This window comes from Barbus barbus (genome assembly GCF_936440315.1).
Source record: "Barbus barbus genome assembly, chromosome: 15".
Lineage (NCBI taxonomy): Eukaryota > Metazoa > Chordata > Actinopteri > Cypriniformes > Cyprinidae > Barbus > Barbus barbus.
This window is the reverse complement of record NC_136743.1, coordinates 19480670-19503062: the sequence shown is the minus strand read 5'-3', so window position 1 is coordinate 19503062 and position 22393 is coordinate 19480670. Positions and strand designations below refer to the sequence as shown.

At 39.5% G+C, this 22393-nt stretch overlaps 1 protein-coding gene across 1 annotated transcript in view; it reads left to right on the top strand.

Moving 5' to 3' along the window:
* The window catches only part of LOC306881230 (histone deacetylase complex subunit SAP130-like), a 28415-nt gene extending 6466 nt beyond the window's left edge, over window positions 1–21949 (top strand). The window contains exons 11-21 of the mRNA XM_079435224.1: window positions 548–689; window positions 779–897; window positions 1210–1482; window positions 1618–1792; window positions 5539–5643; window positions 5745–6106; window positions 6337–6558; window positions 19253–19378; window positions 19474–19577; window positions 19665–19778; window positions 20568–21949. Coding sequence (XP_079291350.1) covers window positions 548–689; window positions 779–897; window positions 1210–1482; window positions 1618–1792; window positions 5539–5643; window positions 5745–6106; window positions 6337–6558; window positions 19253–19378; window positions 19474–19577; window positions 19665–19778; window positions 20568–20726 — 1901 coding nt within the window. The 3' untranslated portion in view covers window positions 20727–21949. The remainder of the gene's footprint in view (window positions 1–547; window positions 690–778; window positions 898–1209; window positions 1483–1617; window positions 1793–5538; window positions 5644–5744; window positions 6107–6336; window positions 6559–19252; window positions 19379–19473; window positions 19578–19664; window positions 19779–20567) is intronic.
* Window positions 21950–22393: the final 444 nt, after the last annotated feature.

The following is a 22393-nucleotide window of genomic DNA, read 5'->3' as shown; positions in this document are numbered from 1 at the left end:
ACAGTTAGACCATAAAACATTTTTAAAGGTATTCAGCGAAGGAAGTTTTTCCAACATTAAAATACTCTGTGTCTCATTCCATAAGAAAGGAGCATAAAAAGAGAAAGCAGTTTTGCCAAACTCTGTGTAAACTCTAGGAACATGTAAAAGTCAGTCGATCTTGTACTATAATGACAAGTGTAATAAGATAGAAGACTTATGCTGGGAAAACAGTAGCCAGATCACTGTTGTCATTTTATTCTTGCTTTGAAATATTCAATTGTGATTTATATAGTTATCATTCTTTCTGCATTCAAACAGATAGAAGCTGTACTTGCATGGCTGGAAATAGATGCCTGGAGGCATGACGACTGTATTTGCAGACTGAACAGACTTGCTCTTTGTGCATGTATTCATTTAACAGTCTAACTAAACTGGGAATGCACCTTTACAAAGTTGCAACAGAGCTGTTGTTTTACAAGCAGATTTTCCAGGAAGATTTTGCTTGTAAAATAGTAAAAGCTTTAACTGATGGCATTAACTGTTGATTTTGCCCCGTCTGTTTTAGCTAAAGTGGTCCCACAGCCCATCACACACACGTCACCACGTATCCAGTCTGAGTACACTGGAGAAAGGGGCAACCTCATCCCTATTTCTGGTCACCGCTCTTCTCCCAACCCCATCACCATGGAGAACCGCGCTGACAACAGGTATTTTCCCACCTACTTCACATCCGGTGTAGGATAACCATATGTCTGTTTGCCCTGCTTTTAATGGGATGTTTTATGGCTCTCCACAGACAATCTGTTCCAGTGCAGTTTCAGTACTTCCTGCCCACTTACCCATCAGCACCGTACCCGCTGACCCACACATACACCCCCATCACCAGCTCTGTGTCGTCCATACGCCCTTATCCAGGTACCGTGGTGCTACAGCAAATTAGATAAATGATTTCCTTCATCACAAACTTGATTGACATTGGTGGGTACTAGGAGTGTAACGGTACATGTATTCGTACCGGAAATTTTCGGTCTTTCGGTTAAGTACGCATGTGTACCGAACAAATCGTTATTTTGTTTTTCAGCAAATTTAGACAATAAATGCCGTTTTAATAAAAGTCAAAACTGAGGTACGTAATGAACCGTCATGTTTGTGTACCGTTACATCCCTAGTGGCTACTAATAAATGTTGGCATTGGATTATTAACAGTTGTTTGTCATGTGGACACAGTAACTGCTCAGGCGCCCAGTGGAGCCATGCCCACTCAAGCCAGTGTAGGAGTTGCGTCTGCAGTTCATCTGAACTCCATGCAGCTGATGACGGTGGACCGCATTACTCAGATCAACACTCAGAACATCCAACCGGCTGCCATGGCAGCGCAGGGCATCCAACCCACGCCCATCCCAGCCCAGGGCCTTCATACGTCTGCCCAGATCACCACCCCGAGCATTCAGCCTACACCAGTCAACCAACAACAGCCCCCAACAGAGTCTAAAGCTTCAGGTGAGGCGCCTCAGATCAGCTGTGAATCTTAAGGTCCACCGTCAGTTCTCCATATGTGTTCATACCAAGCACTCAATCATTGAAGTTACAAAAAATAGTAAAGATGAGTGTGTTTCTGTGTTGTTGATTTTTCAGTTGTTCTGGCTGATGGTTCCACACTGGTGGCTAACTCTATTAGCAATGCATTCAACAACAGTCAGCCTGCCACCACTGTGGCCCAGATGCACAATCAGAGTGCCAACGCTGGAACCCCCTCACTTGTGACGTCTCCTCGACCCAGCATTTTGCGCAAGAAACCTGCCAATGAGGGGTGAGCATGATAAACCCACTATTGACATGTTCTCCATAGTTGTTCAAGAGTAAATCTCATTATGATATGTCCAAGTCATATTTTACCAGCACAAAAAATACAAAACAGTCCTACACCAATTTATATATTGACAAATATTTAATATGTGTAGATTAAATTTGCACAGTAGAAAACAAAAGGGAACACGGATTCCTGTTTCACCCCAAAATGACAAACAAAAAAACTAAATTATATTTTGGAAATTAAGAATATCAAAACTGTTTTTAGGAGTGCTACTTTCTATTTTCCTCCCAAATATGTCTTCTAATATAAAGTATAATATCTTCTAATTCAAGAAAATATTGTCATTACTGTAATGAAAATCATTTTCTCCAGAAAAAGTAATTTAAAAATACATTAATGACTACCACAATGATTCTTCCATTACTACATAACAATTTAAACAAATATTTTCTGAATATTTTTTTAATTTTTTTAACTAAGTCTGTTGCTAATTGCTAATTAGTTAATTATCATCAAAACAGTGTCATATTGCTATATATTTCACAAAATGTTTCTTTACTTGAAATATAATTTAATTTTTTCCTTCTGAATTTATATAATTCAGAATGGTTTGTATAAATATGACCAACAATTTTAAATATATGACCAACACTTTTCTTTTCATGAGAATCATTTTGTTTAAAGATTATAGTATTTATCAATGTTTTAAATTAGCTTTTTTTATTTTGTTAATTTTCATTTTAAATGTAGTTTTTTTCATTAATTGTGCTTTTGCCGTATTTATTATATTTTTATTAGTTTGTATTATTTTTATTATGGTTTTAGTAATTTCAGTACTTCAACAAACATTTACATTAGTTAGTTGCCTAATGATTGTGTTTTATTTTATTTCAGCTTTATTTGAAATACTGAAATCACAAAAAGCTAACCTTTCATTGGATAAGAATTTAAAATGGGGGGGGGGTATCATTATGAAATAAATGTTTTTCTCTAATACACATTGGCCACATTTAACGGCACACTTTTATTCAATACTTTTTGAAACCTCCATTTTCCAGTTTAACAGCTCTAAATTTTCTCCTATAATGCCTGATGAGGTTAGAGAACACCTGACAAGAGATCAGACACCATTCCTTCATCCAGAATCTCTCCAGATCCTTCAGATTCACAGCTCCATGATGGTGCTTCTCTTCAGTTCACCCCACTCATTTTCTATAGGGTTCAGGTCAGAGGACTGGAATGGCCATAGCAGAAGCATGGTTTTGTGCTCAGTGACCCATTTTTGTGTTGTTTTTGAGGATTGTGTTTGGACTATTGTACAGTTGGAAGATCCTAACATGGCCCATTATAAGATTTCAGTCAGTCACTTATTGATTTTTTTTATCTGTTGGTATTTGATAGAATCCATAATGCCATGTGCCCTCCCAAACAACATGTGGTGATGTAGGTGCTGTTTGAAATTTTTTTTTTAAGGTTTTCTGACCTTGAGACTCAACTATTTTCTGCAATTCTGCAGCTGTGGTCCTTAGAGAGTCTTTAGCCACTCAAGCTCTCCTTCTCACCATGCATTAGGACGATATAGACACGTCCTCTTCCAGGCAGATTCATAAAATTTTCTATTGATTGGAAATTCTTAATTATTACCCTGATGGTGGAAATTGGAATTTTCACTGCTGTAGCTCTTTTCTTAAAGCCACTTCACTAATTTGTGAAGCTTAATTATCTTTTGCTGTTCATCAGAAATATATTCTTTGTTTTTTCTCATTGTGATGGATGATTAAGAGAATTTGGGCGTTGTTTTCCCTCCTATTTATATTTCTGTGAAACAGGAAGCCATGGCTGGATAATTTCATGTTCATAATCCCCCTGGAGTGCTCAAAATTGTGAATATGAATGGGAATATACTTCAGAGATACAGTTGGGCAAAAAAAATTTAGTCAGCCTCCAATTGTGCAAGTTCTCCCACTTAAAAAGATGAGAGAGGCCTGTCATTTTCATCATACAGTCAGGTCCATAAATATTGGGACATCGACACAATTCTAACATTTTTGGCTCTATACACCACCACAATGGATTTCAAATGAAACGAACAAGATGTGCTTTAACTGCAGACTGTCAGCTTTAATTTGAGGGTATTTCCATCCAAATCAGGTGAACGGTGTAGGAATTACAACAGTTTGCATATGTGCCTCCCACTTGTTAAGGGACCAAAAGTAATGGGACAATTGGCTTCTCAGCTGTTCCATGGCCAGGTGTGTGTTATTCCCTCATTATCCCAATTACAACGAGCAGATAAAAGGTCCAGAGTTCATTTCAAGTGTGCTATTTGCATTTGGAATCTGTTGCTGTCAACTGTCAAGATGAGATCCAAAGAGCTGTCACTATCAGTGAAGCAAGCCATCATTAGGCTGAAAAAACAAAACAAACCCATCAGAGAGATAGCAAAAACGTTAGGTGTGGCCAAAACAGCTGTTTGGAACATTCTTAAAAAGAAGGAATCTCTGAAGTGAGCTCAGCAGCACCAAAAGACCCGGAAGACCACGGAAAACAACTGTGGTAGGTATGGTGTTCTTTGGATGCAACTCGGCATTCTTTCTCCTCCAAACACGACGAGTTGAGTTTTTACCAAAAAGTTCTATTTTGGTTTCATCTGACCATATGACATTCTTCTAATCCTCTTTTGGATCATCCAAATGCTCTCTAGCAAACTTCAGATGGGCCCGGACATGCACTGGCTTAAGCAGGAAAACATGTCTGGCACTGCAGGATTTGAGTCCCTGGCGGCGTAGTGTGTTACTGATGGTAGCCTTTGTTACTTTGGTCCCAGCTCTCTGCAGGTCATTCACTAGGTCCTCCCGTGTGGTTCTGGGATTTTTGCTCACCGTTCTTGTGATCATTTTGACCCCACGGGGTGAGATCTTGCGTGGAGCCCCAGATCGAGGGAGATTATCAGTGGTCTTGTATGTCTTCCATTTTCTAATAATTGCTCCCACAGTTGATTTCTTCACACCAAGCTGCTTGCCTATTGCAGATTCAGTCTTCCCAGCCTGGTGCAGGTCTACAATTTTGTTTCTGGTGTCCTTCGACAGCTCTTTGGTCTTGGCCATAGTGGAGTTTGGAGTGTGACTGTTTGAGGTTGTGGACAGGTGTCTTTTATACTGATAACGAGCTCAAACAGGTGCCATTAATACAGGTAACGAGTGAAGGACAGAGGAGCCTCTTAAAGAAGTTACAGGTCTGTGAGAGCCAGAAATCTTGCTTGTTTGTAGGTGACCAAATACTTATTTTACAGTGGAATTTACCAATTAATTCATTAAAAATCCTACAATGTGATTTCCCCATTCTGTCTCTCATAGTTGAAGTGTACCTATGATGACAATTACAGGCCTCTCTCATCTTTTTAAGTGGGAGAACTTGCACAATTGGTGGCCGACTAAATACTTTTTTGCCCAACTGTATTTTTCTCATAATTTCTAGGGGTTCCAATAATTGTGTCCAATGTGTATTTGAGAAAAACATTTATTTCATAATGATATTTCCCCCCCATTTTAAATTCTTATTATCCAATGAAAGGTTAGATTTTTGTGAATTTTTTTTGATAAAAGATCAAAAGGATTAACAATGCAGATTCATTTTCACAGCCTTCTTTGATCATATTTACCAAGGGGGCTGATATTTTTGGCCATGACTGTATATATCTTTTCAAAATTGTCATTTAATCTGTCTCTGTTGATTTATTAAAGTGCTGCTGTTAGAAAGAACCTGATCCCAAGTCAGCTCAGTGACTCCACAACCCCCAGAAATGATGGACACATCAGAAGTGCATCAGGTTCACCTCGTCCTGCAGGGTATGAAGTATTGACGTTGATCTTATTGATTTTTGAAGTATTTCTTGGTCTTTTATCACCACTCAGCTTTGTAAACACTTAATCTCCAAACTCTTTGGCAGAGTGAAGCCTAAACCTGATATCCACATGAGTCTCGCTCCATCAGTAGCCTCAGCAATAGATTCTATTCCTAGCCAGGGAACTGAACAGCAACCTCAACATGTGGGACCACCTCCCTCCCAGCTGGCTTCTCAACCTCTCCCCTCCCTCCTTACGTCAGCAGCGCTCCCCTCTCAACCCACTCCTGCTCTTTCAGCCATACCTGCTGCCATGGCAGTCACCCCGCCAATCCCCTCCATGGCCAATGTAGTGACCCCGCCCACTCAGCCAGCTGCCAGCACTAATTCAGCATGTGCCATCAGCTCCACCTTCCCAGAGATGAATATTAAGCAGGAGACGGACCCTATGGATAGTACAAAACCAGGTGGGATCTTTATGCAAACAAGATTTTTTACACTAATAGCCAACCTATATATCAGCCTAAAATCCTTTTGTATTTGACATTGAGATTAATTCATTCAACCAATATTTTACATATTTAAGACAATGAAAAGATTATGTAGAATGATGTTATACTTCAGAGAAATGCATATCAGAAGGCAAAAATGTCAGTCAGTTCATGGTTTAACTAATAAAGTGGTTTCTTTCCCTCAGTGGCATCAGGGCCAAACAGTGGTGCACAGATGTTGGCAGTCCCTGCTACAGACATCACCTCTGGAGCCTCACCCAGAAAGAAGCCCCGCAAGCAACAGCACGTCATCTCCACTGAGGAGAGCGAGATGATGGAGACCAACAGCACAGACGAGGAGAAGTTCCCACCCGAACCCCTCAGCCAACGTGCAGAGAAACGCAAGTCCCCTCCTAAAGAATACATTGGTAAGCTCCAGAAAGGTCCTTGACCATTTGACTTTATAATCTGAGAGTCTTCACTTTGTAGGACAATGGTGTTTTCATTATTTTTTTGTTTGTTTTATTAGAATAGGATTTTAAAACTATTAGAATTTTATTTTTATTTTTTACTGTATAATAGGGCTGTAACAAACGATTATTTCGATAATCGATTAATCTAATGATTATTAGAATGATTAATCGACTAATCGTTGATTATTTCACTGATTAATCAGTAGAATTTTATTATTCAGCTGCAATTAGTTAAAATATTAAGTTATACATATTCTAACATAAAGGTCATATAGGAGCCATGTAAACATTTATGTGTGATGTCATTTGATCATGGGAAAATTTGGGAGTGCCACTAATTATGTGAGAATTAAAGCACCTGTTGTGAGGAGAGGAAGGAAGGAAGGGGGTGGGAGTGTGGGAGCACACATTTTTTGTTGAACGTAAATTCATCAAACTTCCTTGATTCAAAAATGATCTTCAAATGCCTCAAGAAGTCTTTCATTGTAAATTTTTGGTGGATCAAAATAAACCTCAAGATGCAATGGGAAAAGATGATTGACGCGTCACAAGTCATTCTGCACTCAGCTCCTGCGGCTTTGGTTGGCTTTTAGGCTGCTATAGTTTAGTCAACAAAAGGCGCACATGTGGTAATAATGAGTGAACGTGAATCCAGTGAGAATGCTGTACCTGAACAGGACGAAGGTAAAAGAAAGGTTCAGCTTACCGCAAAGGCTTTGGCTAATAAAATTGAACAACTACAGCAAGAACGAAAATGAAATGTGAATGTGATCAAAGGTTCTATACAGGCCATCAAGGAGCTCATGCAACGAAATGACAACGTTTCAGCTGTTCGGATTGAACTTGAAAGCTTAGTGCAAGTTTTTGAATAGGCAATCAAACTTCATGATTCTGTGATCCCATTATTACCCAGTGACGAGCAAACTAAACAGAATGATTGGTTCTCAAGTGTATATAAACGCAGTGACGCTTTCATAAAGGACACAAAACAGTGGATAAGGAGAATTGAGAGCTCAAGTGATTAAAGCCCAAGATCAACCACTGGAATCAGCCGAGTGTCCTCTAGATTCAAGAGAACAGAATATGTCCAAAATTTCCAGTGATGACGCATCATTCTGATGGAATGAATTCTTATGTTGATAAAGGACAACAAACCACCCAAACACTTAATACTGATGCCAAATCATTTATTCCAACTCATCAAATGGTTTCTTCAGGTGCAAATCCAAACAAGAGGAACATTTCTCAAATCATTTACCCCCAGACAATTCCAAACTCAAGTCAGCGTGGTAATGTGAATGTAAGTGCACAGTATGGAAGCAGTTTCAGGAAATACTGATCAAATTTTCCATATTATGGATAAACAAAATGAAATTACATCTTTGCTGGTTCAACAACAGTGTCTGTCATCTTTGCCTAAAAGGGAAATTCAGGTGTTTGATGGCAACCCTTTGCAATATCACTCCTTTATGAAATCCTAAGAAAAGTGGTGTGGAGAGAAAAAAAAAAGCCCTAGTGATCGCTTATACTTTCTTGAACAGTACACCAGGGGTCATCCAAGAGAGATTATAAAAGGTTGCCAGCTTATGCCTGTAGATCATGGGTATTTAAGGGCCAAAGCTTTACTACAAGAGCGTTTTGGTGATCAGTACAAAATTGCATCTGCCTGTATGGAAAAGGCTCTCTCTGTTATGCGTATGGTGTTGTAGGAATGAGCGCACGATGGAGTAAACGAAAAGGAGTATTCTTTATTAAATAGCATCAACACACTTTACTTTAACTCAACTTAAGATCAGACAAAAGACAAGGGGAGAACTCAGGACTTATAAAGGGACAACCAAACGAGGAAACAAGATAATTAACTCAAGACAGGTGAACAGGATGAACGATGATTAACTAATGACAGGAAAAACCAAATAAGGGCAAAAGGGAAACTAAACAGAAACCAAACCGTGACAGATATCACCCCGCTCTGGAGGAGCGGGCTCTGTGGGGCGCTCTGGAGGAGCGGGCACTTAAGGGCGCTCTTGAAGCGCGGAGCTGGACGGGAGCTGGACGGAACCAGCGGGGACGCAGGAGAGCTGGACGGGACCAGCGGAGACGCAGGAGAGCTGGACGGGACCAGCAGAGACGCAGGACAGCTGGACGGGACCAGCGGAGACGCAGGAGAGCTCTTGTGAGGAGCAGGCACTGGAGGGCACTTGCGAGGAGCAGGCACTGGAGGGCACTTGCGAGGAGCAGGCACTGGAGGACACTTGCGAGGAGCAGGCACTGGAGGGCACTTGCGAGGAGCAGGCACTTAGTTGAGGGCGCTTGTGAAGCGCTATTTCCTGGGGGTGCTCTGTTAGCATAAACACAGGAGGGACTGGCCCTGGAGAATCGGGCACTGGAGAGACTGGCCCTGGAGAAGCGTGCACTGGAGGGACTGGCTCTGGAGAAACGAGCACTGGGGAATGCTTATTAAGAGCAGGCACAGGAGGGCGCTGTCGAGGAACGGGCGCTGGGGAGAGGACAGGAGCCGAGAATTCAGGGGGTATCGCCAAATCCAGGAGCTCCAGGGCAAGAACCGGCAGGCTTGCCATATTCTCAGGCAGCGGGCTTGCCACATTCTCAGGAGGCGGGCTAGGGTTGGCCGCGAACGGCGGCGGGCTTATCGCGGGCGGCGGAATCATCATCGCCGCGGGCGGAACCATCTTCGCCTCGGACGGCGGAACTTTCTTTGCCGCGGGCAGCAGCATCATCATCGCGGGCAGCTGCATCATCATCGCTGTGGGCGGAGGAAGCGGGCTGAAGATCCCAGGATATCCCTTGTGGGGAACCAGAACCAGCCGCCTCCTCATCTTGTTTGGTCTGATCTTCTGTTATTTGTATGGTGTTGTAGGAATGAGTGCACGATGGAGTAAACGAAAAGGAGTATTCTTTATTAAATAGCATCAACACACTTTACATTACTTTAACTCAACTTAAGATCAGACGAAAGGGGAGAGCTCAAGACTTATAAAGGGACAACCAAACGAGGAAACAAGATAATTAACTCAAGACAGGTGAACAGGATGAACGATGATTAACTAATGATAGGAAAAACCAAATAAGGGCAAAAGGGAAACTAAACAGAAACCAAACCGTGACACTCTCATGGGCAAACATCAAAAGTGAAGATCTCAGAGCTTTACAAGATTATAGTTTATTCTTAAGAAGCTGTTGTAACTCCATGGAAAACATTCAGTATTTGTGTGAGATGGATACGCCCTCAAATATGTTCACTGTAGTGAAAAAATTGCCATACAAATTAAGGGAGAAATGGAGATCAGAGGTTTGTGAACTACAGGAAACTGTCAATCAAAGAGCTACCTTCAGCGACATTGTTAACTTTGTTGAAAGACAAGTAAAAATAATGACTGATCCAGTTTTTGGAAACATACAGGATGTCCCAACTTTAATAGGAAGTAAAGCAGTGAACAAAGGCAAGTCTCAGTCTTATCTTAAAACTAAAAGAAGCAGCTTTGCTACTACTGTTACAGCAATGGAAAGGAAAGCAGAAATTGGAACTAATAGAAAGGAAACGGTTTCACTCAGCAACAAGAGTTGTTTGTTTTGCAAATGTGAACACACTTTGGAATTGTGCCCTCTATTGGAAAAGAGGAGTCATGGTGAAAAGATTTCATTCTTAAAAGAGAATGACATTTGTTTTGGCTGTATGTGTTCAGGGCACATCAGTAAATATTGTAGAAATCGCCTTTCATGCAAAGTGTGTAATCTTAAACACCCTAGTATACTTCACATCTATCCAAGAGAAAATGTGACTGATTCAAAGCAAGTGAGGAAACAAATGGACACTGTAATGGGCAGTGCTCCCGGATTTGTCGAGTCCAGTGGCTATATTGGGGCTGGTGAATATGAATGTAAACTTTCTATTTTTCCTGTACAAGTGAAATCTAAAAAAGGAAACAAGACTGTGATTTACTTATGCTTTTCTGGACCAAGGTAGCACAGCAGTATTTTGTACATCTAGATTGATGAATAGACTTGGTCTTCCGGGTAAAAGGACTAATATTCTCTTGCGTACTATGGGTCAGGAGAAAGTTACAACTACCCATGTTGTTTCTGGGTTAGAAGTAGCTGGTTTGAATGATGAAGACTTTTGGGAGTTACCCCTGACGCCAATACACAAGAGACCATGCCTGTGCATAGAGGAAACATCCCAAAGCAAAAGGATTTGCAGGGATGGCCATATTTGAAACATGTGAATTTGCCTGATATTGACTCTGATATTGAACTACTTTATAGGAATAAATGCCCCAAGGGTTATGGAGCCGATTCAAGTGATCCGCAGTGTTGATAACGGACCCTATGCAATTAAAACTAGGTTGGGATGGACAGTAAATGGTCCACTAATAGGAGATGGAGGCAGTCAGTCTACTTCTAAGTACCCTGATGTTACAATTAACAGGATTTCTGTTTCAAACTTGGGAGAACTTTGGCAACAGCAAATTGAAGTTGATTTTCCTGAATGTAGCACAAATGAACAAGTTGGGTTTTCAAGAGAAGATCAAAGGTCCATTGAGATAGTATCAGACTCATTAAAGTTGGAAGGGGGTCATTATTCCATTGGCTTACCTTTTGAGGAATAAAGATGTCCGTATGCCAGACAACAAGATAATTGCAGAACAGCGTGCTCTGAACCTAAAGAAAAGATTGAAAAAGGATGTTTCACTTCATTCTGAATATTCTGTTTTCATGAAAGATCTTATTTCTAAAGGTTATGTGGAGAGAGTGCCAGCTGAAGACTTGGGACATAGTGATGGTAAAGTATGGTATATACCCCATCACTGTGTTTATCACCCCCGAAAAGGAAAGCTCCGTGTTGTCTTTGTTTGCGGAGCTACATTCCAAGGGATGTCTTTGAATACCCAGCTATTACAGGGTCCAGACCTCACCAGTTCACTGATTGGGGTGATAACTAGATTTAGGAAAGAGCGAGTTGTGATCATGGCAGATATTGAAGCCATGTTTCATCAAGTGCGGGTACCGAAAGATGATGCAGACTTGCTGAGATTTTTTTGGTGGCAAGACGGTGATCTTACTCAAGATATGGTAGAATATTGTATGGTTGTGCACCTCTTTGGAACCACTTTGTCACCTAGTTGTGCAAATTTTGCCCTCAGAAGGTGTGCAAAAGATAACAAAGACTTCAGCAATGAAGTCATTGATATAATCTTGCATTGCTTTTATGTAGACGACTGTCTTGTCTCTGTACATTCAGAGGATGAAGCGGTTTCTCTGTATCACAACCTCGTAGCTATTTGTGCAAAGGGGGGTTTTACATTGACGAAATGGATAAGTAACAGTCGAGATGTGCTGGTAAGAATCCCAGAGGAATTCAGAGCAAAAAATGTGAAGGTTTTGGATTTGGGCCAAGACTTACTTCCCGTAGAAAAAGTGCTAGGTGTACAATGGTGTATACAATCTGATGCCTTCAAGTTCAAAATCATGTTGCAGCAGAGGCCTTCAACCAGAAGGGGGATCCTTGCTACTGTGAGTTCTGTTTATGATCCCTTAGAAATTCTGTCTCCAGTGACCTTGTGTGCAAAAAAAATCTTACAAGATTTGTGCAGGAAGAAACTTGGCTGGGATGATATGATTCCTGCTTCAAATGCTCAGGAGTGGATCAAACTGGTTGGATGGATTGCGTGAGTTTGAAAGCTTTAAGATTGATAGATGCTTTAAACCTGTGGGCTTCGAAGAGGTGAACACAGCACAGTTGCACCACTTTTCTGACACAAGCGAAGATGTTTACGGAGTAGTTACTTATCTGCTTTTGCATGATATTAACTCACAAGTGCAATGTTTCTTTTGTAATGGGGAAAGCTAGAGTAGCTCCTTTGAAGCCAGTGTCTATCCCTTGAATGGAACTTACTGCTGCAACGTTAGCAAGTCGAATGGATTCGTTGTGGAGAAGAGAACTGTGTATGTGCCTCCAAGACTCTGGACGGACAGTACCTCTGTACAGAAATATATCAGAAACTAAGTTTCTAGGTATCTAACTTTTTTGTGGCTAACAGAGTTTCTGAAATTCTTAAGGTGTCTCGATCATCACAATGGAGGTACGTGAGCACAGCAGTAAATCCAGCAGATATAGCTTCCAGAGGGTTTAGAGTGAAATTATTTCTGGAGAACAGAAGTTGGGTGTTCGGACCACAGTTTCTTCTTTTGCCTGAAAAGGAATGGCCTGTTGATCCTACTGACCTGGGAGAATGCTCACTAGAGGATCCAGAGGTGAAAAGAAGTGTCACTGTCAATACTGTACAATTAGACAAGGATGTTATGACACACTTTATCCAATACTTCTCCTCTTGGAACCGTTGGCTTGGATTCTCAGATTTAAGCAGTTACTCCTAAATCTAAGTCAGAAGAGGAAATCATTGAAAATGGCTTTAACACAATCTGGAATAGATGAAAATCAACAAAGAGAACAATTGAAAGATGAAATGGAGAAGACAAAGGTTCAATGTGACAAAAGGGAGCTTTCTGTGGAGGAGCTGAAGAAAGCTGAATTGGATATTATTCGTTACTGCCAAAGACAGAGATACCCTGATGAATTCCCAATTTTGCAAAAAGGAGAACAAGTGAAAAGGAACAGTCACATTTATAAACTGAATCCAGTCCTTGAAGATGGTGTTTTAACAGTAGGGGGACGGTTGAGTAGGGCAGCTATGCCTAAAGAGGCAAAACATCCCGCTATACTTGCAAAGGACTCTTACATCTCAAGCATCATTCTTAAACATATACATGAAGAAGTGGGTCATGGTGGCCGAAACTATATGCTATCAAGGTTGCGTCAAAAGTATTGGATACCTGGTGCTAGCGTTGCCATAAGGAAGATATTATATTATTATATAAGTGTGTGATCTGCAAACGTTTGCAGGCAGCGCCAGGGCATCAGCTGATGGCAGACCTACCTCTAGATGGAGTTCCTCCAGATAAACCTCCATTCACTTATGTTGACTGTTTTGGACCCTACGAAATTAAGAGCAGGAGAAGTATCGTGAAGAGATATGGCGTTATCTTCACGTGTCTAGCAATTCGTGCTATTCATATAAAGTGGTGCCATCACTGGAAACAGATTCCTTTATAAATGCATTGCGACGATTCATCGCAAGATGTGGACAAGTCGTAGAAATACGATCTGATAATGGTACAAATTTTCTTGGAGCGGAACGTAAGTTGAGACAAGCTATTGAAGATTGGAACCAATCTCAGATTAATAGCATGCTTCTGCAGAAAGGAATCAAGTGGATTTTTAATCCTCCAATTGGATCACATCACGGAGGCACATGGGAAAGATTAATTAGGTCTGTAAGGAAGGCTCTTAATGCCACCTTAAGAACACAAACCCTTGATGAAGATTGTCTTCATACAGTTCTATGCGAAGCAGAATGGACGTCCCATTACTAAGGAATCTACTGATCCCAACAATTTGGAAGCACTGACACCTAATCATTTGTTGCTTTTAAAAACTGCACCATCATTACCACCGGGAATCTTTCAAAAAGAGGATATATATGCTCGTCGATGATGGAAACAAGTGCAGTATATATCGGATCTGTTCTGTAAACGATGGACAAAGGAGTATTTACCTCAATTGCAAGAGCGACAGAAGTGGTCCACTGCAACCCGCAACTTCATTCCAGGAGATACTGTGCTTTTGGTGGATGATTCAGCACTCTGTATTTCATGGATAATTGGGAAAGTGATCCAAACCTTTCCCAGAAAAATTGTGTTTTGTTCCTCAGGTGCGACTCAAGACTAAGACCAATTTTTTGAATAGACCAGTCACGGAAATCTGCCTTCTGCTGGAAGCAGATATTTGACACTTCCCTTGGAAAATATTTTTTTTGTTTTTTGGACTGGTCAATATAGATGTTGACTTTACACATTGAATTACACATTTGAGTTAAAATCACTCATTGACACTAAAGCATTAAGGACTTTACATGGACTGCATCGAATACACAGACATTGATTGATGTATGAAAAAAAAAAAAAGTTGTATGTCTGTCTCCTATGTGTATTTATTGGATATAATTATTATTAAGATTATAATAATTAGGGGCTGGAATATAGGAGCCATGTAAACATTTATGTGTGATGTCATGTGATCATGGGAAAATGTGGGAGTGCCACTAATTATGTGAGAATTAAAGCACCTGTTGTGAGGAGAGGAAGGAAGGAAGGGGGTGAGTGTGGGAGCACACATTTTTTGTTGAACGTAAATTCATCAAACTTCCTTGATTCAAAAATTATCTTCAAATGCCTCAAGAAGTCTTTCATTGTAAATTTTTGGTGGATCAAAATAAACCTCAAGATGCAATGGGAAAAGATGATTGACGCGTCACAAGTCATTCCGCACTCAGCTCCTGCGGCTTTGGTTGGCTTTTAGGTCGCTATAGGTCACTTCAGCTTTAGAAAAGCATATTATGTAATTACAATTGTTAAACAATTAATTGGTAACACTTTACAATAAGGTTCATTAGTTAACATGAACTGAGAATGAGCAATACTTCTACAGCATTTATTAATCTTAGTTCATGTTAATTTCAGCATTTACTAATGCATTTATAAAAATCACAAGTGTTTTTTTAACATTGGTAAATGCACTGTGAACATGAACAATGAACTATTTTTATTAATCAACATGAACAAAGATTAATACATAAATGTAATAAATGCACTGTTCATTCATGTTAATTAATACATTAACTAATGTTAACAAAAGATACCTTATTGTAAAGTGTTACCAATTCCTTATACAAATAGATGTATTTGGCACACAAAATGAGATGACAGGCAGAGACACTCTCTCACCATTTAATTACATGAAAAAGTAACTGAATGACACATCATTCTGGCTAACATCTCCTTTTGTAAGTCATACAGATAATAAAAAAATTAAGGTAAGTGATATGACGCTTTGGATAAACTTCACAACATAATGTCTTAAAATACCTTATAGGGTTATGATAACCAAAACAGTCCTGAGCTAGATCAAGCTTTGATCTCTGTAAACCAAACTGCCACTTTAATAAAAATATTTTATCAATGGCTAGCTCCACACTGGAGAGCTGCATTATAACTGAAAATCAAGTTGTAATTCTAACTGTAAGCGACACTGACTCTGGTTTTTCGTGTTTAATACCGTAAAGCTGCTTGAATTAAGGCTATCTATTGCAAAAGTACTGGTATATAAATAAACATGATGTGTATTTACTCTGAAGCGCTGTGTGTGTCGTCTTCTCTTGAATTGCATCCAGGAGGGCTGAACTACAGTCTTGCGCTACAGCGCCACACTGGTCAAACTGCAGTATTGCATGCTCTTACATTAGGTCATATGAGATCAAACGACTACTCGACAACAAAAATATTTGTTGACAATTTTTTATTGTCGACTAATCGTTGTAGCCCTACTGTATAATGTGAAATGTTAATCAAAAGTAGGTCAGTACACTTAAATCAAAACGCAATATGAAATAGTATCTGAATATGGGAATATTAAGCCACAAAAATACTATTCAAATATGAATCCTGCATGTTCTGTGTCTCTGTGTGAATGAATGGCGCAGATGCACAGTTTTGTTTACACATATACCGAAGCATGTGTGACGCTCACAGTGTTTTCAGCCTCAGCCATCTCAATATATGATTACATAAAACCATGAACATAATCTCTAGAACTGCTCTGAGGGTCACTTTATGAACATTTTACAATTTCTTTTGAGTACAACTATCGTCATATCTAGGGTGGCCATATGTGCCGTTCATACAGGACATCTACAGAGAACGTTCAAAGCGATGCAAATATGCGCACTTGTTTGTTCGTTTGTTTGTTTTGAAGCGTTGCTGCTCACCGATCAAAAGAGACACCATGGTAGGCGTGAGAGCGATTCGAAAGCATAAGGAGCCGTCTGCTCTGCTATCTATAGCTCTCATGAATGTCACACAACAATCGACCTGCACTGTTCAAACAGACAAAACCTAGATATTTTAGGCAATACAGAAATCATGACAAGGACGCGTCCTGTAAAAATGGCCAGTATGGTCACCCTAGTCATATCATATACAAACACAAACACTCTTCACAGCAACCCATCAAAATACAAGTTCTATTTAATTGAAGAAACTGTGACAGAAACATTAATGTGATGATAGTACTATTACTACTAATAAAATTAAAACTTTATTTTTAAGGAATTTTTATCAGAAGAAAATATTTACCAGAATGTATTTACCAGTATTTATGACAAAAAAAAAAAAAAAAAAAATATATATATATATATATATATATATATTTTTTTTTTTTTTTTTTTTTTTACATAAAATCAGTTACTTAGTGATGCTTTTGATTTTTAAAATTTAATGAAACTATTAAAATGGAATCCAGAAATTTTATGGAAAACAGAATTTGGTAAAAAAAAAAAAAAAAAAAAAGAATTTGTGGGGAAAGAATATATTTTAAAAATGTATTTTTTTTTTTTTTACTTTTAATAAATTGCTGTTAAATTATGCAAGTAAAATCATCATCACATTATAATTTAATTAAAAACCAGTACAACAAACACTACAGTGATACAAGTATTTGATTGTTGTCTCTCCTATGTCTGAAAAAAACTTGGAATATCTTAAGACCCCTTACTGCCTACTACCTGTGAAAGTCAGCCAACCTTTGTTCTAAATAGTACATTATGAAATGGCAACAGTGACAATGTCGTAACATAACAGAACAGAGGCCAAACTTGATAACAATGCTGGATTAAGATAAACCAACATAGAGATAAAGATCAGAAACATCTTTGTAAGCGGTCATGGAAATGACTAGCAACTACATTTGCACTGATTGTTGCACCAATTGTGGGACTACAGTATCTCACAGAAGTGAGTACACCACTCACATTTTTGTAAATATTTTATTATATCTTTTCATGTGACAACACTGAAGAAATTACACTTTGCTACAATGTAAAGTAGTGAGTGTACAGCTTGTATTACAGTGTAAATTTGCTGTCCCCTCAAAATAACTCAACACACAGCCGTTAAGGTCTAAACCGCTGGCCACAAAAGTGAGTACACCCGTAAGTGAAAATGTCCAAATTGGGCCCAAAGTGTCAATATTTTTTGTGTCCTCCATTATTTTCCAGCATTGCCTTAACCCTCTTGGGCATGGAGTTCACCAGAGCTTCACAGGTTGCCACTGTAGTCCTCTTCCACCCCTCCGTGACAACATCACGGAGCTGGTGGATGTTAGAGACCTTGCGCTCCTCCACCTTCCATTTGAGGATGCCCCACAGATGCTCAATAGGGTTTAGGTCTGGAGACATGCTTGGCCAGTCCATCACCTTTACCCTCAGCTTTTTTAGCAAGGCAGTGGTCGTCTTGTAGGTGTGTTTGGGGTTATTATCATGTTGGAATACTGCCCTGCAGCCCAGTCTCTGCTTCAGTATGTCACAGTACATGTTGGCATTCATGGTTCCCTCAATGAACTGTAGCTCCCCAGTGCCAGCAGCTCTCATGCAGCCCCAGATCATGACACTCCCACCACCATGCTTGACTGTAGGCAGGACACACTTGTCTTTGTACTCCTCACCTATTTACCTGTTGCTGCCACACACGCTTGACACCATCTGAACCAAATAAGTTTATCTTGGTCTCATCAGACCACAGGACATGGTTCCAGTAATCCATGTCCTTAGTCTGCTTGTCTTCAGCAAACTGTTTGCGGGCTTTCTTGTACATCGTCTTTAGAAGAGGCTTCCTTCTGGGACGACAGCCATGAAGACCACAATTTGATGCAGTGTGCGGCATATGGTCTGAGCACTGACAGGCTGACCCCCCCCAACCCCTTCAACCTCTGCAACAATGCTGGCAGCACTCATACGTCTACTTCCCAAACACAACCTCTGGATATGACGCTGAGCACGTGCACTCAGCTTCTTTGGTCGACCATGGTGAGGCCTGTTCTGAATGGAACCTGTCCTGTTAAACCGCTGTATGGTCTTGGCCACCGTGCTGCATTATAGCCTACGCCATCTTTATGTAGAGCAGCAATTCTTTTTTTCAGATCCTCAGAGAGTTCTTTGCCCTGAGGTGCCATGTTGAACTTCCAGTGACCAGTATGAGAAGGTGAGAGCGATAACACACCTGCTCCCCATTCACACCTGAGACCTTGTAACATTAATGAGTCATATGACACCGGGGAGAGAAAATGGCTAATTGGGCCCAATTTGGACATTTTCACTTAGAGGTGTACTCACTTTTGTGGCCAGCGGTTTAGACATTAATGGTTGTGTGTTGAGTTATTTTGAGGGGACTGCAAATTTACAGTGTTATACAAGCTGTACACTCACTACTTTACATTGTAGCAAAGTGTCATTTCTTAAGTGTTGTCAAATGAAAAGATATAATAACATATTTACAAAAATATGAGGGGTGTACTCACTTCTGTGAGATACTGTATCTGTACAATTTTGACTGATCACAAGTTATGAAATATGATTTGATTATTGAAGTTTTCACTTTAGGAAACCCAGTTACATTACTAAAACATTGTAGCCTCTAATGCCTATATTAAGTGTATCTGTTTCTTAACTGTTTGCAGATGAAGAGGGAGTTCGGTATGTTCCTACCCGAGTTCGGCCTCCAATCACTCTACTGCGCCACTACCGCAACCCCTGGAAGGCGGCATACCACCATTTTCAGAGATACAGCGACATCCGTGTCAAGGGTCTGTCTAGGCTCATCACACAGTATCTTATTTGCATTAATACAATTATATAGTCTTTCATCATTCATTAATACCAGCTTGTGTTGTCCAATCAGAGGACAAGAAAGGCACCTTACAGGATGTGGCCAATCAGAAAGGAGTGGTGTGCAGAGCCCAGGGCTGGAAAATTCACCTCTGTGCAGCTCAGCTCATGCAGCTGGTGAGACTTTCTCTTTAATTCATTACCAGACAGTGGTGATGTCAAGCTTATGTCAGGATGAGTGTGTTTTTTGTCACCTGTCTGCAGACAAATCTGGAACGTGATGTTTACAGTCGGCTGACGACTTTCCAGGAAGGCCTCATCCCGAAGAAGAAGGCTGGAGCCAATGATGACCTTCATCGTATAAATGAGCTCATTCAGGTTAGAGCCACTGATCACTTTTACCCACACACCTTTATACAGGTTATCATGTGTTTTTTTTAATTTATTGGTTACAATCAATGTTTATATTTGATTACCTTTGCATCATTGCAGTACTCATTTAAATAAATTTTCTTTTATTTTTTTTAAATTAACACTCCAATAAATGATTTTATTAAATTCTTTAATAATGATGATTTAGTGTAATAACCCTGTTAAATGTAATCTTTAACAGATCTCAGAATAAATATACATTTTTCATACTATACATTATTATGTTGTGATGCCTATATTTATTTTATCCGTGCATCTTTACTATAGTAAAAAAAGTTTGAGGTCAATAAATGTTTTTGAAAGACGTCTCTTATGCTCACCAAAGCTGCATTTATTTGATCAAAAATACAGTAGAAATAGGAATAGTGTGAAATATTACAATTTTAAAAAAGTTTTCTATTTTAATGTTTCAGTATGTCATTTCTTCCTGTGATGCAATCATTACTCCAGTCTTCAGTGTCCCATGATCCTTCAGAAATAATTAGCTGCTCAATATTTTTGTGGAAACTGATCAGTTTTATTCAGCATTCTTTGCCGTATGGAATGCTTTACATTTATTCAAAATAGAAATCTTATGCCACGTTATAAATGTTTTACTGTCACTTTTGATCAACTTTTGTGCCCTTTCTGAATAAAAGTATTTTCTTCACCCAAAAAAAAAACACCTTACTGACCCAAAAATTGTACACAATTGATGTTAATTGATCTTAATCATGATACTGGTTCTCTGTATAGGGCAATATGCAGCGCTGCAAGCTGGTTATGGACCAGATCACAGAAGCCCGTGACTCCATGTTGAAGGTGCTGGATCACAAGGAGCGTGTGATGAAGCTGCTCAACAAGAACAGCAGCACAAAGAAGCTCAATAAGCTGAAGCGTAAGGACAGAGCATGAGACAAACTGACCAGATATGGGACAGAGTTCAGCACGACCACAGACCCTTCTGCACCTTGACCCCTAGCATGCAGGCACACTGCCCTGCCTCACCCTATCTCTACCAGAAGACAGTCCTGACCTGTCGGCAAGATGTTTTCTGGCACACCCTTCCTTTCCCAGAATCTGTAGGGAACAGCAATGTTAAATTAACCACAACATGCATCCTTAACTGTATCTTCACTGAAATATGAATGTCTAAATGGGTTTTCAGTCACAAAGAGAGTAGTTGTTGGATGTTTAAAATTACATTTTATTCCAAGTTATACGTAATCATCCATGGATGAACCACAGATATCCGTAAAAGCAATGCTGTACATCTTCAAGTCTATATATTCACCACTTTTTCATTTGGGTGCCTTGAATGATGACCTGGAATCGACAGTCTGTACTGTATCAAACACCAAATGGCAGTATTACACAATGGCTGCTCTTCATACTGAAAGGTTTCCGTTTTGTATTGTAGCGTTCGAAACAATAAGAATTGAGAAGCCATAACAACACCATCCTCTCTGTCCTAGGTGAACAAAGACTGAAGTATTTTACCACACGTGTACTGTGGGAAACGTTAAAGGTGCTTTGGTGAAATGGAGTATTGTGCCTTTCCGTGTGCCTCATTGGATGGGTTTGGTGAAGGTTTAATGGAGTCTAAATGTCTGTGTCATTTTACGTTCTCACGTCACTGCCTGTTGATTTGTGAGGAATGTTTTATGTGTCATCACTGCTCCAGCTATGGCTTTCTGGATTGGCTCTTTATTTGGGGGGGATTTCATTCAAGCATTAATGGTGTGAAAATCATGTTCAGATATGACATGTCAATCACAATTTAGAGGAGAGATTTAATTGTGTGTATGCACACAGTTGTGTATCTAAGTTAAACTTATGTAAAAAAAATAAAAATAAACCCTCTTCCATTTTTGTTTCTTCATAAATGAACAATATTATGTTTATTGTTTCAGATAAGTTGCTTTAAGCAGTGTAATTTGTGGCAGAGATAAAGCCTTGTATACTGTTTGATCATTCAGTTTCATTTTGAATGACATTTCATGTTGCACTCCGCTGCTGAAGTAAAGACACTTTGTACATGAATCTGTGGATGCCTTTTAGTTTTTTTACAAAGTCTAATTTAATACAAATGTTGATATTGGTGTATTCCTCTGATAAAAGAAACAAAATAATCGCTCACTACTGTACTTACACTACCTATTTTTAAAATAATAATAATAATACTTTTATTCAACAAGGACACATTAAATTGGTCAAAAGAACAGTAAAAAATATGTGGAAAATATATATCAGTTTCCACAAAATTATTAAACAGGCTAACTGTTTTCAACATTGATAAATTAAAATTATTTTCTCATCGAATCAGCATACTTAACAATATATTAATTGTTGGCGCTGATAGACTTGTGGGCAGCATGCCAACAAACAGTGCTGGTGCGCTACAGGCGTAAAGAGTACGGATCCCGATTTCAGGACCTTTCCTGACCCAACCCCACCCCCCATCTTTATCACACTTTGCTTCCTGTCATTTGTGATCTGTCCTATAAAGGCAAAAATGCCCAGAATAAATATATTTAAAAAACATATTAATTTCAAGGGGTCATGAAGTGAGAAACCAAAAT